At 38.9% G+C, this 17,976-nt stretch overlaps 1 protein-coding gene across 4 annotated transcripts in view; it reads right to left on the reverse strand.

Moving 5' to 3' along the window:
• Positions 1-17,976, reverse strand: part of Arhgap26 (Rho GTPase activating protein 26) — a 462,007-nt gene that overhangs the window by 200,135 nt on the left and 243,896 nt on the right. For all 4 annotated transcript variants that reach the window (XM_013020413.1, XM_013020415.1, XM_013020414.1 and 1 more), the window contains 2 exons: positions 8,569-8,634; positions 1,795-1,869 (listed from right to left, as the gene is read on the reverse strand). In XM_013020413.1, the coding sequence (XP_012875867.1) occupies positions 1,795-1,869; positions 8,569-8,634 (141 nt within the window). The remainder of the gene's footprint in view (positions 1-1,794; positions 1,870-8,568; positions 8,635-17,976) is intronic.

Genomic DNA, 17,976 nt, shown 5'->3' on the forward strand with positions numbered 1-17,976 from the left:
TGTTCCAGAGATCAGACACTCCAAAAATGTTTGCAACTCTGAACAAACATGAAAAGGTTAATACCTAACAGCTTCTTCAGTCTTCTTTACATGAAAAATTTTCAAAAAGTAGCCTTAGTGCTATATGACTCAGCAATTGTACTCTTGGGCATTTGTCCCAGAAGAACAAATGTATATCAACAGAGAAACCTGTATACAAATATTTATAGCAGCTTTACTCATAATAGCCTCAAACTGGAAATAACACAGATGTCCTTTAGTAACTGAATGACCAAACAAACTGTGGTATGTCCATATAATAGAATACCACTTAGAAGTTTTTTAAAAAAGACACACTATTATTACATGCAACAACCTGAACAAAATTTTATGAATTATATTGAATAAAAAATCCTCAAATGTTACATATTGTATGACTATACTTATATAAATCTTAAAATGACAAAATTAGAGAAAAAGAGAACAGGAAACAGGTTGCTTTGGGTTACAGATGAGATATGAAGAGAGGAGTAAGACAAATGATTATAGCCAATAAAGGCAACAGAAGGGATCCTTACAGTGATAGAAATGTTCTGTATCCTGATTGGATCAATGTCAGTATCTTGGTTGTGATATTGAAATACAGTTCACAAAATGTTATAGGAGGAAACTACGTAAAAGGTACAAAAGATCCATCTGTATAATTTCCTATATTTCCTTCTGTGGGTCTATAATTACCTCAAAGTAGAATGCTTAATTAAAATAGAAAGTAGCTATATCCCAAATCTGAGCTAAAAAGCTGATTCTAAGTGCTGATGATCTCACAGCTAATCACAGTTCTAAACACCAAATCTCACTGTGACTCCTAAAACTATAAGGTTTTACCTATGAGGGGTGAGTAGCAATCTTAAAGCAGGCAGCAAATAGAGCCACTCTGGTCCCCATAAGAAAGGAGACAGGAAAAACATTTCCAAAACCAGGATGGTACAAGGAATAACAATTACTAACAATACAACTGTCCTTTCCCAGGTCACCAAGCTGGAACCCCAGGTGATGGTCCATCTTTGCAAGTGCATGGCTGGGGCTCCAGGGAAATAAATAACAGCCACTGATCTGTGAAATCTGATCTGTTTGCCATTTAGATCCATGTGACTCATAGAAGCTGGCTGCCCCTTCTAAAAATACAGAAAATCTGCAACCTAAGCAACTTGGGTTCATGGGCTCATGGATTTTTTTTTTTTAATTCAAGTACTACACATTTAGAGATAATGGTTATATTTATAACAGCAAGGCAAAGGAAATCCTGCTGCTCAAGTGATGGGAACTAGGTTAAAATCTAGAAGCAAAAAGGATCCAAAGGTTTATCTGGATGTATACATTTTATATGGGTTATATGACACCCTCAGGAACAGGAACATGAGCTCTGAAGTCCTTGTGGGCTAGAAGGATGTCATTCCTTGGGCATTGGGTGTGTCCTACTAAATACCTGCCCCAAAAGAGAACAGAGGGAGTCATGAGCTATTAAAGGCAGGCAGGGTGTGGTGGGCACATGAGTGACTAGACACCACTTGGACTGGCAGTAGTTGAATCTGAGAGGACACAGTATGCTTAATCTGGAACTTCTTATCTTGTACAGTCACACTAAGAATCTTTCCCAGCAATGTCCTCATCCCCAATTGGTGAATGAGGCAGTAGATTTCTGGGTATCAGCTCTTGGATACCGATTCCTTCCCCAGAAGCTGAGCCCTATGTGAGCTTTCAGAGTGGGCTTCCCTAGAGACCCACCTGCCAGAACCACTTACTGCACTTACTCACCCATCAGGACACTCAGCAACTTCTGCACTCTGGAGTTGACCCCCACGATTCGGTAGAGTCCTTGTTCATTGATCCCTGAGAAGAGAAGCAGTGACGATTTAATTAGAAGTGTGTCAGAACACAAGTCAGGCCAACAAGGCCAAATGCTTTTTTTTTCTGTTTTTCAATTTTCATTTTCTCAGTTCCTTTAAAAGCTGCTGTAATTAAAGTCCCCTGTCACTCAGCTTAGCTCTTAGCAAAGGAGTGGGATGTGGTACAGCTGTCTAGGATTTCACGGATGTGCTGCACACTGCAGCCCTCTGCAGCCCTCATGTTAGTTCAGTTATCAGAGGGGAAAGACACCTTCCTCTTCACTTGCCAAGCTGAGAGACTCAAGAATTTTTAAAGATGCAAAATATATATCCTTTTATAAATGTTGCATTTAGACCCTCCTACCTTTTTTGTGCTGTTCTTGGAGTTTGAAGTCAGGACCTGCACACTGTCCTTGAGCTTCTTTTGTTCAAGGCTAGTGCTTTTACCATTTCAGCCACAGCTCCATTTCCAACTTTTGGATGGTTAATTGGAGCTGACTTTCCTGCCTGGACTGGCTTTGAAATTCAATGCTCAGATATCAGCCTCCTGAGTAGTTAGAATTACAAGTATGAGATACCAGCACTCAGCTTTTAGCCCATTTTTTAAAGCCCTAAAATCACATGATTAAAAAATTCATGTAAAGGACAAAACCCTGATAACTTATTTTTATATGATGAAAATATTAATGTATGGCATTTAATATGTTAATGAATGCTAGCCCAAATTGACAATTTAAAAAATCCATGCATTTGCATTATAAATATTATTTATAAAGGAAAAAGGAAACCACCTTCATGAGTCCAAGGTATTATAGAACTAGACTTGACATTCCAACATCTGACCAAAGAAGCCAAAGCTAACCCACTTCATTATTCTGCTCATTTACAGATATAGTTCAAATCAATACCACACCATTTACAAAGGGAGCAATGGGGACGTAGTCACTTGAAATAGCTTTCTTCTGTATGGTGTCAACCCATCATATCTGACACTTCTCAAATAAGTAGTCTCCTGCTAGCTCTCTGATTCTCCTGCTGTCCATTTTTTGACCAAAATAAACTTCTTAAGTTCATATTACCTCTTCTCTTCAAGCCTAACAGTGGAAAACAATGTATGTATACCACAGTGAAAATTCATTATGGACCCTACAGGGGCCACATGATTGAACACAGCCCATTCTGACAACATTATCAACCAACCAACACTCAGGCTAATGTATCAGCTCATGTCCCACCTCACAACCTTTTCTCTAATTGTTCCTTCAGAAACCAGGCTCACTCTTTCACCAGATTTTTACATCATTCAAGTGTCAGCTTCAGTGCATCTTCTTTAATCTAATGCAGCCTACAGTCAACACAATAAACCACTAGAAAATCTGAATTGGCGCTGTGGCTCAAGCGGTAGAGCGCTTGCCTTGAGGGGAAGAGCTGAGGGACAGAGCCCAACCCCACAGCCCAAGCCCCAGGACCAACAATAAATAAATAAATAAATAGAATCATCCTGTGTGTGTGTGCGTGTGTGTGTATACATATATGTGTGTGTTACTAAGCCATACTTAAAGCCCTTTTGTGCTCTGATTAGTTTTTGAGATGGGGCTCTTACTTTTGGCTTCCCACTATAACTAGGAGGATAGGTCTGTACTACCATGCCCAACTTTTTGTGTTGAGATAAAGTCCCAAAGTCTTTTTTGTTCAGACTGACCTTGAGGCTCCATCTTCCTGATCTCATCCTCTCAATTAGCTAGAATGACAGGCAAGTGTCACTGTATCTAGCTAATTGATGAGATGAAATACCAACAGCTTTTTGCCTAGTTATCCTTGAATGGTGATCAGTCCCACCCATCTCTGCCTCCACAGCAATTAAGATTACAGGCATTCATCTAATCTTCGATAAGGGAGCTAAAACAATAGAATGGAAGAAAGACAGCCTCTTCAGTAAATGGTGCTGGCAAAATTGGTTAACTACATGTAGAAAACTAAAGCTAGATCCTTATATATCACCCTGCACCAGAATCAACTCCAAATGGATCAAAGACCTTGAAGTCAAAGCAGACACTCTGAAAACATTACAGGATGGAATAGGAGAAACCCTAGGTCTCCTTGGCACAGGCCGAAATTTTTTGAATAGAGACCCGGAAACACAACAAATTAAAGAAAGGTTGGACAAATGGGATTGCATAAAGTTGCAGAGCTTCTGCAGGGCAAATGACATAGCTAGCAAGATCAATAGAAAGCCCACAGATTGGGAGAAGATCTTTACTAGCCATACAACGGACAAGGGTCTCATATCTAAAATATACTTGGAACTCAAAAAATTAAACCCCCCAACCACAAATCCCCAAAGAAACAACTGCCCAATAAATAAGTGGGCGAAAGACTTAAAGAGAAACTTCTCTGAAGAAGAAAGAAGGATGGCCAATAGACACATGAAGAAATGTTCAACATCCCTAGCCATAAAAGAAATGCAAATCAAAACAACATTGAGATATCACCTCACCCCAGAAAGAACGGCAAAAATCAAGAACTCTAATAACAACAGATGCTGGAGGGGATGTGGACAGAAAGGAACCTTACTTCATTGTTGGTGGGAATGTAAACTTGTCCAACCACTTTGGAAAGCAGTATGGAGGTTCCTCAAAAGACTTCACATAGAACTCCCCTATGACCCAGCAATCCCACTTTTGGGCATTTACCCAAATGCTTACAAACAAGACCACACTAAAGCTACCACCACAACTATGTTTATTGCAGCATTATTTACCATAGCTAAGATATGGAACCAACCCAGATGCCCCTCAGTAGATGAATGGATCAAGAAAATGTGGTATATATACACAATGGAATTCTATGCCTCCATCAGAAAGAATGACATTGCCCCATTTGTTAGGAAATGGAAAAACTTGGAAAAAATTATATTAAGTGAAGTAAGCCAGGCCCAAAGAAACATAGGTCCCATGGTTTCCCTTATTTGCAATATCTAGTATATGTACGAGTCAAGCGGAAAAGGTCAGATAATGTGATGTCAGGAAAATGAACCCTTAGCTATGTATTTTAATGTTTTTTCTTTCATACATGTGTTTCTAACGCATTTATAAGATTATCTCTTTGTTGCTTTGTATGTCCCTCCCCCACAGTATAACCCCTGCTTTCACTATATTTGATGTCAGTATAACTTGTGGAGGAGATGGGGAAAAACCAGTTGTTTAAGGATACAGGTGGATCTGATGCAACAATGAGAAGTACAAGTTGTCATGTCCAAAACGAGCTTTACAAAGTTGGTGCGGGGGGAGGGGGGAAGGAGAAGGATAGGGATGGGGGGAGGGGGGAGGCTGGGAAGGGATGGGAAGGGTAAACAAAGGAGGAGGCTGCAATGCTTGGTAAGAAATGTACGTATTATCCTGCCCATGCAATTGTAACCCCTCTGTACAGTATGTTCACAAATAAAATAAAATTAAATTAAAAAAAAAAAGATTACAGGCATAGGTAGCACTAAAATTGTCTTTTAATTTGGTTCCTTGTTTGTCCATTTTTCTTCACAATAGAAACAAAAACTCCAAGTATAGCATTCTATTTGGTCACTATTATGCACCCAGGCCTTAGGTCAGTATAGGATATAAAATAATGAACAGACAGCCACTATAACCTGCACAGGGAAGCCAACATGTATTTGCTGGGGGAAAAAAAAATCAGTTCTCATGTTTTAGTGTCTTCCACAAGGCCTATACAAAACTGAAACAAGGAGGAAAACCAAAGACTGATAGAATTTTAGGGCTGAAGCCACTTTAGATCATGCCTCTCGTTCTAGATGGATCCTAGCCCGGAACACTGAGGACCAGTCCCATATTCCTCAGTCACAGAGAATTTGTTAAGTGTGTCAACTTGAAAAGTCTGAATTAACTCTCTTTCTCTTACCCCTGAGCTTTCCTAACACTTTACACAATCCTGGCTCCCAGTGGACAATTACCAATGAATCCTAGATCATTTGGATTATTGTTCATCCCTGCTCCCCACAGATATGTGTATACACAAATGCCTGGTAAGAGGGAAATGCCCACTTCCTGAATGCTATTTCACTCATAGTGTCCTCCTTTCTTATTTGGGTCAAATGAAAATCTTCTACGGGCGGGGGAGAGAAAGCTCATCAATACAGTGCATGCCCAAAGACCAGTGTCAGATGCTCAGGACCACTAACTAACATCAAATCAAATCAAAGGGAAGGACTGAGAGTTAAGAGACTAGCCCTGGCCAAGTTAGGGAGGACCTAACTCAGAAACAGAATACTAACAAAAAAAGCTGGAGATGTGACTCAAGACAGATCATTTGCCTAGCATGCAAAAGCAAAATAGAAAAAGAGACAGGAACACTTTGGATCTGTAATAGATTCTGAAAAGAGTTAAAAATGATCAGATCTCCCTCTTGGTTTTAATTGTTAGAAACTCAGAGATAGTGGCCCACCTTAGGCAAAGTGTTGGTGCGAGTGGTGTACATTCACTATTGGCTCCATCTTTTTGCCTCTACTTTGTTAACCCTGTGTTCCTTATTTCACACTCAATTCTTTTCAAATGAAAAGCAAATTTAGACTCCTGTTGAAAAAATGCCTTATTATATATAAACACCCAAAAATTAAAAACTAGAGTAAAGCAAATAGGTAAATCAAAGGAAGGTAGAAAAAAATGACACACTGGCACCTGTACAACAGGTATCTTCTCCTGCAACCACCAGAATGGGCTCAATTGGACAGGTTTCTGTAACTTCACCTTCCTCTTAAGGTATATAATTAAGAAAATAGTTAAACATGGTGGTACATACATAGTCCCAGCACTGGGGAGGAGGAAGAGGAGGCAGGAAGATCAGGAGTTAAGGCCAGCTTGTGCTACATAAAGAAACCCTGTCTCAGAGAGAAAAAGAGAAAAGTAGGGAAAATGAGACAGAGAAAGATGGCAAGAGAAAGGGAGGTAGGAATGAATAGATGGATGGAAGGGAAAAGAACAAAAAGGAGGGATAGAAAGGGAGGGAAACAATGGAAGAAATATATTTATAGTAGTGACTCATAATTTGTGCAGTATGTTTCATTATTGTAATGCTGGGGCTTGAATTCATATTGTTGGGCTTGCTAGGTAGGAGCTCTATGTCTTTGGGCTAAACCTCCAGTCCCTTTAGTTTTTTTAAGTTTTTTCAAATAGGGTCTTACTTTTACCCTTTAGCTGTCTAGGACCTCAATCCTCCTATTTAAGCATACTACACACCTGGGAATATTATTTTCCTTGCAAACTGTTTTCTTTGGCTGGTCTTGAACTTCAAGGCTTGAGTCCCAGATACTTGGACTGATTAAAGTAGTTTTTTACTGCATAACTGAACCATTGTTGACTTAATCAAATTTTGTAATATTTGGCCAGGTCTTGATTATGCATGTGAACAATACTGCTGTATAAATACCTTAATGTTTAATCTTTATGATCAATTCCTATCTACTTCCACATTGTAGTCCCTGGACATACTTTATATATCTTTGCAACCTATCATGACACTTTGCTAAACACTTAAAATTGTTTCTAAAAAATAAATTAAAAAATAAAAATAAATGCAATTAAAAATTTTTTTGGAAAGAAAATTGATTAGACACATAGGCATAAGAGGCTCAAGAGGTTGTACCCTTTTCCCCCTCCATTTAGTCAAAGTTTTGTGGCCTTTATAAAGAAGTTTATATTTCACAACTGGTAAGGTTATGACCCTGTTTTAAAATAGAAGGCTTTCTTTTCAATAGATAAAAAGGGCTGGTTGTTGGAGAGGCTGTGGAATAAACAAGATTTTCATCTCTGACAATGGTTCAAATAAAATCCAGTGAAAAGATGGTTAATAGTTTTTTCTCAGAGTACAACAGACCAGAGCCCTCAAAGCTCCAACCTGACAAAAGTGAGGATTCTCCTTTGTGGCAGTCTCTGAGAAGAGAATAGACACTATGGGCTGAACCAGCCTCTCTAATCTCAACGTCTGTTCCAGTGGATCCAGGAAAGGTCAGTACTCAACAGGGGCCATACCCTTTCTCTGGACCCAGAATCCTAACCAACTCCCCAGAACAGCAGTTTTTAACCCCAATTCCACAACTCTGTTCACTGACTGAAAAGAATCCAGAGGTTTATGACTTAGACAGGAAAGTAATTATACATTGTTATTTCCACTGACATATAACTGACATCACACATATTTCCTTCCATTATGAATGTAGGCAGAAAACCACAGTGGCATTAACAGTGGCCTGCACTGTGGTCCAAAAATCATAGCTATTTTCCTAACATATTACAGTTACTCCAGACATCTAGAAATATCACCACTTCTAGGTTTCACCACTATCAGACTCATCTTAGGAAAAAGAGAACTTGTTCACCAACAAACATAGCTACTACGATATCATAACTATGCCTTGAAGTATTTTAATAAATAAATTTCAATTTCTGGTTTCTATAAACCTATGTATTTTACACTTACGTATTTAGAACACTCCTCTTATTAGCCAAAGAGATAGATAACATGAAGCAGATAGACAATTCCTGCTTCAGCTCAATGTGATTTTGGAAACATATGAACTATGGTATTGGGGAATTAATAAGTCATTGAAAATTGGATAACAGCAGGTAGCAGGTCTGACGTCTCTCCAGATGCTTGACCTGCCAGAAGAAGAATGTCATCTGTTAAACTACTTTACCTCTGGTTTCCACAGCATGGATGCATTTCCTGATGATGCTGAAGCCAATGCTATCCAACTGTGCAGCTGAAAGAGCAAAAGAAAGGCAGTCAAGTCCTGGTTGTGCAAATCAACTTCAGGGTAAGTAAGCTGTGACCAATCCAATGACAATTATCGCATGATATGGTCATGTGTCCTTTAATTTTTTCCATGGAGAAATAAAAAATAATGAAAATAGAGTTTAAAAATGAGCTGGCATCAATTAAGAACTATCATATGCTAGTAAGGTCTAAGCACTTTGCCTGAGAGTTCTCACAGTAACTTCAAGTTAAAGTAACCAGCAACTGAATCCACCATTTATAACTGAAGAAATGGGAGCACAGTGAAGGAATCTTAGGATGGAAGTGTAGGACTGCCTATGGTCACCTTCAAACAACAAAAATGTTGGGCATGTGCTATATACTAAGATTATCTCTTTTAATTCTAACTGGTCATGCAAGATAATGATGTCTATCATCAGTTTCATATTACAGATGAAGAATCAGAAGTTTGTAAATACTAAACTTCTCCAGTGTTGCAAAGTTAATATATGGAGGCTTGTCCAGAGTCCATAACAAATACGGCCTTATATATGACCCTAAGTTAATGTATAATCCTGTTCAGGTAACTAGAAAAAAAGGAAAATGAAGAGGGAAAGGGGGAAGAAAATAACCCAGAGGAAAATTAAAACAGTCAAGGACAAAGAAGCTGCTATAGTTAGAAATGCTCAGGTAGTCCAGCCAACCTTCCCTGTTGCAAATCAGCAGGTGGTGAGAGGCTTCTCAACTTGCTTCACAACCTACTAGTGTCACTCAGAAAATATATACCCCACAGCAACAACCTCTCCCACAATGAAAAGCCAAGTTTCTAATCTGGCAACTAGGAGCATGGAAATCTACCAGCCCTTCCCACAATGCTTTGGTTCCCAGGATAAATGTGTATGGTCATCTGTAAAAATGGGCTCCTCCTTGATCTCCTCAAGACATTGGGACAAGACCTTCTATAGATCCATGATGGGAGTGAAGGAAGGTGTGGTTGAGAGTGTGAAGATAGGTTAATTCCAAATGATCTGTGATCATTCAGGGAAAAAACCAGTTTTCATTATATGAGAACTGAGCAATATCTGAACTTATCTTGGCTCATCCAAATGAAATCTTTCTCAAATCCTTGGTGTAATCAGATCTAAAATCTGAAAAATCACTGAAAATAGCCAAAATCAAAGTAAAAAGAGAAAAATTCTCCAAAATTTCTTACCAAAGTGTATGTAAGTATAGAACCAGAAGAAAAACAAGAAAATAACAACTATCAACCCCAGAAAATTACGTGCCACACAGATCATTCTTCTTATTCCTTAAGACAGCTAAGAAGCTGACTGTTAGTTTTCTTGATAATGGCCATTCTAACTGGGCTGAGGTAACATCTCAGTGTTGTTTTGGTTTACATTTCTTTTATGGCCAGAAATGTTGAACATTTCTTCATGTGTCTATTGTCCATTCTTCCTTCTTCTAAAGAAATCTCTTTAACCCATTTGTTAATTGAGTGATTGTTTCTTTGAGGGTTTATTGCGGGGGGGGGTGGTAACTTTTTGAGCTTTAGGTACATTTTAGATATAAGGCCCTTATCAGATACATAGCTGGTAAAAAAAAAAAAAAATCTCCCATTCCATGGGCTTTCTATTTATCTTGTTAGCTATGTCCTTTCACATGCAGACACTGTTCACTTTTATGGAATACTATTTATCCAGTCTGTCTTTGATTTGTTGTAATTCTGCATTTTTACTTAGGAAGTTTCAACCCATGCCTAGGAGCCATAGTGTTTCCCCTACCCCTTCTTGTAATGTTTTTATGGTATCTGGGCTTACATTGAGGTCTTTGATCCATTTAGAATTAATTCTGGTACATATGTGCAATTGATCCTATAAAATAATGTTTATCTACATGAATTCAGGAAATGAAAACAAGAGGCTACTTTTTTCTTTTTGGTCAGTCGTGGGGCTTGAACTCTGGGCTTGGGCGCTATCCCTCAGCTCTTCAGCTCAAGGTGAGCACTCTACCACTTGAGCCACAGCGCCACTTCTGGTTTTCTAGTTGTTTATTGGAGATAAAAGTCTCACAGACTTTCCTTGCCCAGGCTGGCTTTGAACCGTGATCCTCAGATCTCAGCCTCCTGAATAGCTAGGATTACAGGCATGAGCCACCAGCGCCCTGCTAAGACGCTTTTTTCTTAGTTGCTGTTTGTGTTTTCTTTTCCTTTTGTCTTATTTGTTCATTTATCTATCTTTGGGAGGATTAATGGGAGGAGGCACAGAAATGATGGGACAAAGGGAGAACAAATGCACCAGTGGCACTGGAAAGATACTATGTTGGAAATGAACTACAGAGCTTGTGGGTAGGGACAGGAGGACAAAACTGGGAGAGAACAAGGGAAGCAGTGACACTGTTTAAAAAGATATATACTCTTAGTCGGGTGCTGGCAGCTGCATTAGCTAGCTATTCAGAAGACTGAGGTCTTAGATGGCAGTTCAACAACAGCCTGGGCAAGAAAGTTCATGAGACTCTTATCTCCATTAACCCCCAGAAAACTGGAAGTGGTGCTGTGGCTCAAAGTGGTAGAGTACTAGCCTTGAGGGAAAAAGCTCAGGGACAGTGCCTACGTCCAGAGTTCAAAGCCCCATAACCAATCAAAAAAAAAAAAAAAGAAGAAGAAGAAGGAAGAAAGAAAGAAAGAAAGAAAGAAAGAAAGAAAGAAAGAAAGAAAGAAAGAAAGAAAGAAAGAAAGAAAGAAAGAAAACAAAAGATTTTTAAAAATCCTCATTTCAATATCTTGGAGTTCATTTCAATTAGCAATATTTTATATGGTCATATGTACATAGCTATTGAGCTGATCTTCTGCTAGGACTATCCTAGACATATACTAATTATTACAAATGAGAGAAACCATGAAGCTAGGTTTCTAGAGGGTTAGTTTTTTTTCTACCCAAATATTTGTCTTTTATTTCTTCTTTTATTATTATTGTCAAGGTGATATACAGAGTGGTTACAGCTACATAAGACAGTAAGTATATTTCTTGTCAAACTTGTTACCCCTTCCCTCATTCCTCTTCTACTTTCTTTCCCACCACCCTCCACCACCACCTCACCCTGCAAGTTGACAAATCACTTCCAATACATTGTCTTGTGTATATTGCTGTTGCATTGGTTCTGTGTTGTTGTTTTTAATGCACTGTGTGAAGTTATTTCTTTTTTCTTTCATTTCCACCCCCCTTTGGCTTATCCCCTGCTGTCACTGTTTTTGATTTTGATACCCTATGTCTTGTACATACATTTATCTGCTTTGGGGAAGGAAAGAGGAATAACAAAATGGTAAGACAAAGGATAAAGGGTGAACCAGTACAACAGTGATACTGGCAGACATGCTGTTGGAAATTAACTTTACAACTTGGGAAGGTTGGAATTGGGGAAGAGGAAAAGTGGAAGAAAATGAGGGAGAGGGTAAAACTGACAAGAAATATACTCATTACCTTACTTGTGTAACTGTAACACCTCTGTGCATCACCTTTACAATAAAATATTATTAAAACAGAAATCTTTATCTGACATAACTGTAACCCCTCTATATATCACTTTTATAATAACAACAAAAATGCCCAAAAAGGGAGGGGTTGGGAAGGTGGTTCAGTGGTAGAATGCTTGCCTTGCTCGAAGTACTGCATTCGAATCCTCAGCACCACATAAGCAGAAAAAGCCAGAAGTGGCACTATGGCTCAAGTGGTAGAGTGCTAGCCTTGAGCTGAAGGATAGCCCCCAGGCCCAGAGTTCAGGTCCAATCACACACACACACACACACACATACACACACACCTATTAGTTAACCCTCTAGGCTTTCCAGTATGGGTCAAGTATTTATTCTGCAAATGGTGCTATCGTGAGCATTCTGATTAGAAGCATTCTGGTATACACACCAGACTGGGATTATTATTCCAGATAAAACTCCATTAAACTGAAAATTTTCAAATACGGTTATAATATGCAACACACAGTTTAAATAGCAGTTGGAATCCAGAGCAGAATTTGTTTTCATTTTAAATGGGTAATTTTACTAAGATATAATTAATGTACCATAAAGTTCACCTACTTTAAGTGCACAATTTGGCTGTTGCTTGTATGTTTGCAAAGCAAGGAATTTATCACCACTAGCTCCAGAACATTTTGGTCCCTTCTTCCCCCAGAAAAACCCTATATACTCTCCATCTTTCCCATCCCCCATTCCAGGATCCACCATGAATTGGCTTTCCTTATGAATATGACTTTCCTCTTTATATATGCTGCACACCTGTGAAATAATAAAATATATGATCTCTCATATCTGGCTTCTTTCACTTATGTTTTCAAGGTTCATCCATGTAGCGTAAGTACATCACTCCTTTTAAGGCTCAGTAATATTATATTGTGTGTATCTGTATATCTATTTATATCCATATATACCATCTGGTACTTATTCATCAGTTGTTTGACATTTCAGTTGTTTCCATTTGTGGCTATTAAGTATAATGTGACTATGAACATCTGTGTCCAAGTCTGTGTAGACATATAGCATAATCTCGGGTCAAAGGGTAAATCTATGCTTGACTTCTTGAGGAACTACCAAATTGTTTTACAAAGCAGCTGTACCATTTTACATTCCCACTAGTGCAGTGTAAGTGTTCCAGTTTCCCTACATCCTTGCCAACATTTATTATGGTCTTTTTTTTATTGTAGTCATCCTAGTGGGTGTCAAGAGTTATTTGTCTGTGGTTTTGATTTGCATTTCCCTGAAGATTAATGATGCTGGGCATCTTTTCATGTGGAAGGGAGGACATTCATTCCTTTGTACAGTAGTCAGAATACAGCCTGCTGGAAAGTATTTGTCAGGGAATTACTTTTTTGTGCTTAAGGAGATTTCCAAAATGTTTATTCAGTAGGCAGTTTTAGTCTTTTAGAGACTCTTTTCAAAGTCATAGTCCTCAAAGGAGTTTATGGGAAGAGGAATAATCACTGTGCACAGTGCTTTGGGAGCTACTGAGACTGACTTTGAATTTAGCATTTTAAGAGCAAGTTTGTGAAAATTGTCTTATTCTACACATTGATGAACTCTGCTCTGCAAAAGGACCATTTTCTGACCCATAAACATCAAGAAATATTTTGAAAAATTGGAAAAAACCTGGCCCAGTGGTTAAAACACAAGGCATAAGCCCAACTAGTTGAAAAACAAAGACAGAGTTGGGCAAAAGCCTGACAAGGCAAATCAGTCCTGGAGGCTTTTTTGGTGACATTGTCAGAAATAATATCCCTATCTGTGGAAGTAGTATGTGGTGGAAAGGATTAATGGAACTTTCAATATGTATGCAGGAAGGAATTTAATTCCAACACCTGTATTAACTACTACTTTGCAAAAAAAAAAAAAAAGGCAAAAATAAGAACCCCTGCATTCAATTTTGGAGTAAATTATCGTAGTTTTTTTCCCTCAATGTTAGAGTTGCTCCAACTTGCTATATGCCAGCAAAACCCCTTTACACAGAACTTGCACATAAACATTAGTTGTCTAATGTCAAATGTATATATATTTACATATTACAAAGCCAATGATTATGATCAAGGTTGCTCTCTGCTAGACAGAAATTTGTTATAACGGTACATGTTTGATAATTATTTTCAGCTTTGTGTTAAGAAGTGGAACCCATATTAAACAAGAGTGTCTCCAACAAAGAATTCATGAAATACAGTTTAGCGACCATTGCATTGTTCTAAATCTCTAAACTAGAAATGGTACAAGTTACAATGCCCCCAGCACTTCCCATCTCTGGGTCTCAGTTGCTTCTCTTTTATATACACACACTCACACATGTGCATGTGTGTGCACATACAGTTTGACTTCTAGTTTCCTGCTGACATCACAAATTAGGTTACTAATAACAGCTGTTTCATTATTTAACATGGACTGAGGACCATTAATGTGACAGGGACTACAGTGTACACATAAGCAGATCATTAGCCCTGATCTCTGCCTAGTGGGTACATAATTTAAGTTAATTGAGATCTCCTAGTCTGAAAAGTAAATTCCCACTAAAAGGTTTACAGCACTGTCACCACAGAGCACAGTTTACAAATGACAGAGAAAGTGGCCGCCAGATGGAAGCGGCTGTCCTTAATCCCCTCAAGCAGGTGATTCAGCTCTTTCCCTGAGCCAAGGCTCGGAAAAGGTCAGGGATTTGTTTGCAATTTCTGTATCCTTATAATCTCCAGAAATAATCTCTCATTAAATATCTACTAGGCTTGCATTATTCCCTTAATTTGACTTTCGATGACTTGCTGCAGGATCTGTGGTTCCCAGGGTCAATGTCTCCGTCCTATGGCTAAGGCTTATACTGGCCTTTCTTCCTCCTTTAGCCTTAAGTTCACTCTGCTCAGGTTAGCACTAGGCAGCTCACACTGTCTTGTACTGAATGATATCCAGGCCAACTAAGAAATGTGCCATCTTCTGAACTTTTACTTTGATCTTTGAAACTTTGTTTCTGTATCTCCTTTTAAAAGATGAAAAAGGAAGAGCCAGAATCACACAAGCTCATTTTGTCAAAGTTCTGTGGAGAATGTAAGAACATAGTAAAAATGGGTAAACGTTTAGTAAACTTGACAAGTTCTAGGTCAAATCAAGAAATGGAAGAGAGTGCCTGAGAGACTAGGTCTAGGCTATCATTCTGAAATGAATTCAGAATCATAGACTGACTGCTGTACCACAAGGTGCTGAAAAGAACCACACAAAGCCAGGTATAATCAAATATTTTTCTTGTCCTAATGAAAGAGTCTGGTAAATCCTTGTAACCATGACTGTAACTACCATAATTACGTCCAAAAAGCCACCACCTTGCTCTGTAGCTGCTCGTACTCCTAACATATTTTCCCTTGGCTCTTATCATCTTTTTTTTTTCTAAATGAAGCTGTAGGTAGAGGAGATGGTGCTGATAGTGGTGCGCATGCACGTGTGTGTGTGTGTGTGTGTGTGTGTGTGTGTGTGTGTGTGTGTATGTGTCTGTGTTTCTGTGTCTGTCTATCTGTCTGCATGAACTGTAACAAAGCCATGAACAGTACCTTTGGCACCGCCTTTCTTGCTCATAACCCCCTATGTCCAAATTATCACCAAGTCCCTCAATTTTATCTAATGTCTCTCCATTTTGTCTAGCTCTCTCCATCACCACCACCACTTCCTGACCCTACATCCATCATCTATTATAGACCAACTGCACAGCTTCCAAACTAGTCTCTTCATACCTCCCCTTGTTTCTCATTATCTGTCCTCTACCTTGTAATAAACGTGACCTTGAGAAAATCAGACTATATTTCCATGGTGCCATTCTACCTGTGATACCACACTGTTCTCAGGAGGATAACCCAAATCCTAACCTTGACTCAGTAGTGGTCCCAGCTGGCTACTCAAGGGCCTCTGCACAGGCTATGAGTGGATCATACCTAAGTCTCTTTGGCCCAAGTAACAAAGATATCCCCTCAAGCCTCCTCTGATCCCCACCCCCACCCCAGGTTAATATTCCATATCACATTTGGCCATAATGCCATCAGTCTCTTTCAGAATATACCATACAACTACAAAGTTGTATTTCTGTGACTGTGAAAAACATATTTAATATTAAACTAAAATATGCAATCATGAAGACAATGGTCCACATCTTTACTTATTTATTTCCTTCTCTATTATATTTCTTTCACTATGTATAATAGTGTTATACTCAGTGTGTGTGTGTGTGTGTGTGTGTGTGTGTGTGTGTGTGTGTGTGTGCGTGCGTGCGCTCTCAGGATACATGGATAGGAAAATCAGTGACTGATTAAAGTTGATGAAAGTCAATATTGTGGAGTCAAAATGGCCTTTTAAAATTGCAGCTGATAAAACCTCTATGAGACTAGATAAGTTATTTAAGCTCTCTGGTCCTTGGCTGTGTCATCCTTTGTGAGGATATAAAGGTTAAATAAAGAAATGAATGGCCTGATCTAACCACTTCCTTCCTTCCTGTGCCAATACAAAGAGGTATTACCACCTACCAGTACAGTCCCAAGAATGATTCCAAGAGAAAGGAAAAACAAAATCTGTGCAAGCCAAAATATGAAAGGGGGGAAGATAGACCAAGTTACAATTTTCCTGGGCTTTTTAAAAAATTCCTTTGCTTGTTTATTAGGGTATCTTTTCATTGAACACAACATGTCTGAGTCTAGGGTTAACAGGGAGTCTTTTCCATACCAGGCTAAGTAGACCATGGACAAAGCTACCAGAAAGCAAAAACGCTTTTTCCCCTTAGAGACTTGTACTTCCCAACAGACCTCACTCTTCAGCCCAAGTGGTTTTCTTAAAAACCACTGGCCTGCTATTACTTAGCTTCAACCCTCAGAACTCAGAAAAACAAACAATGAGGCAAGAAATGGCTAAACACTAATTTTGTATGCAAGAGACTTTCCATAGTATAGGTTGTCTGATCAACATACAGTCTGCAAGAACAGCACTATGAGGGAACACTTCAAAGTTACTGTATATATGTATCCTAGGAATTCTAATCAAACACTCAGAAGACAAATCCATTGACAAATGAGGGGGCTAATACTCTAGTTTCTCTTTAGATCATATAAATCTTTAGCCTTATGCCCTAAGAGAAGAACCCACCATCTAAATTAGTCTTGTCATACATTAAAAAGGATTACCACTTTAAGCTGGTATTCAACAGCATTTTGCCAGTCAGAATTTCCACCATCCACCAGGAATATTCAATTTTCTTTTAAAAAGTTGTTTTGTCCTCATGAGAGTGACATTTTCTTTAACCTCTACAAAGCAGTCCTTGATATAGTTGTGATGTCTAGAGGAGACAGGAAGACCTGGAAGTCCAACTACTTCCTTAGGATCATCCAGCTTTATGATGATCATCCAAACACTTCATTGTGGGAACAGATGATGTGGCCTCCAAGCAGTTGCATCAGAAAAGCAAGTCTCTTTGAAGGAAAGCTGTGGCACTAATGGACAAAACACCATGACGCACAGGCCATCCTAGAGAATCTGGCAAACAATCTACCTCTAGAGAAACTGTTGCCTCATATCTGGGGAAAGTTCACTATGTTCATGTTGGTTGAAAGTTCACCAAAGAGGACCTCACAGTCAGGTGAGATATCCAGTGAGAACATGCTGCTGGCCAACGAAGTGTCAGCTGCCACTCATGATGGTACCATTGCTCCATGTGAAGCCATCATGCCAGCCCAGAACACTGGTCTTCTCCCAGGCTCTAACATCACCACTAAAGTCACCAGGGACATCACTGAAACCCTGAGTGATGTGTAGCTGATAAAGACTGGAGGCAACATA

This window comes from Dipodomys ordii, unplaced genomic scaffold, assembly GCF_000151885.1.
Source record: "Dipodomys ordii isolate 6190 unplaced genomic scaffold, Dord_2.0 Scaffold50, whole genome shotgun sequence".
Taxonomy (NCBI): Eukaryota; Metazoa; Chordata; class Mammalia; order Rodentia; family Heteromyidae; genus Dipodomys; species Dipodomys ordii.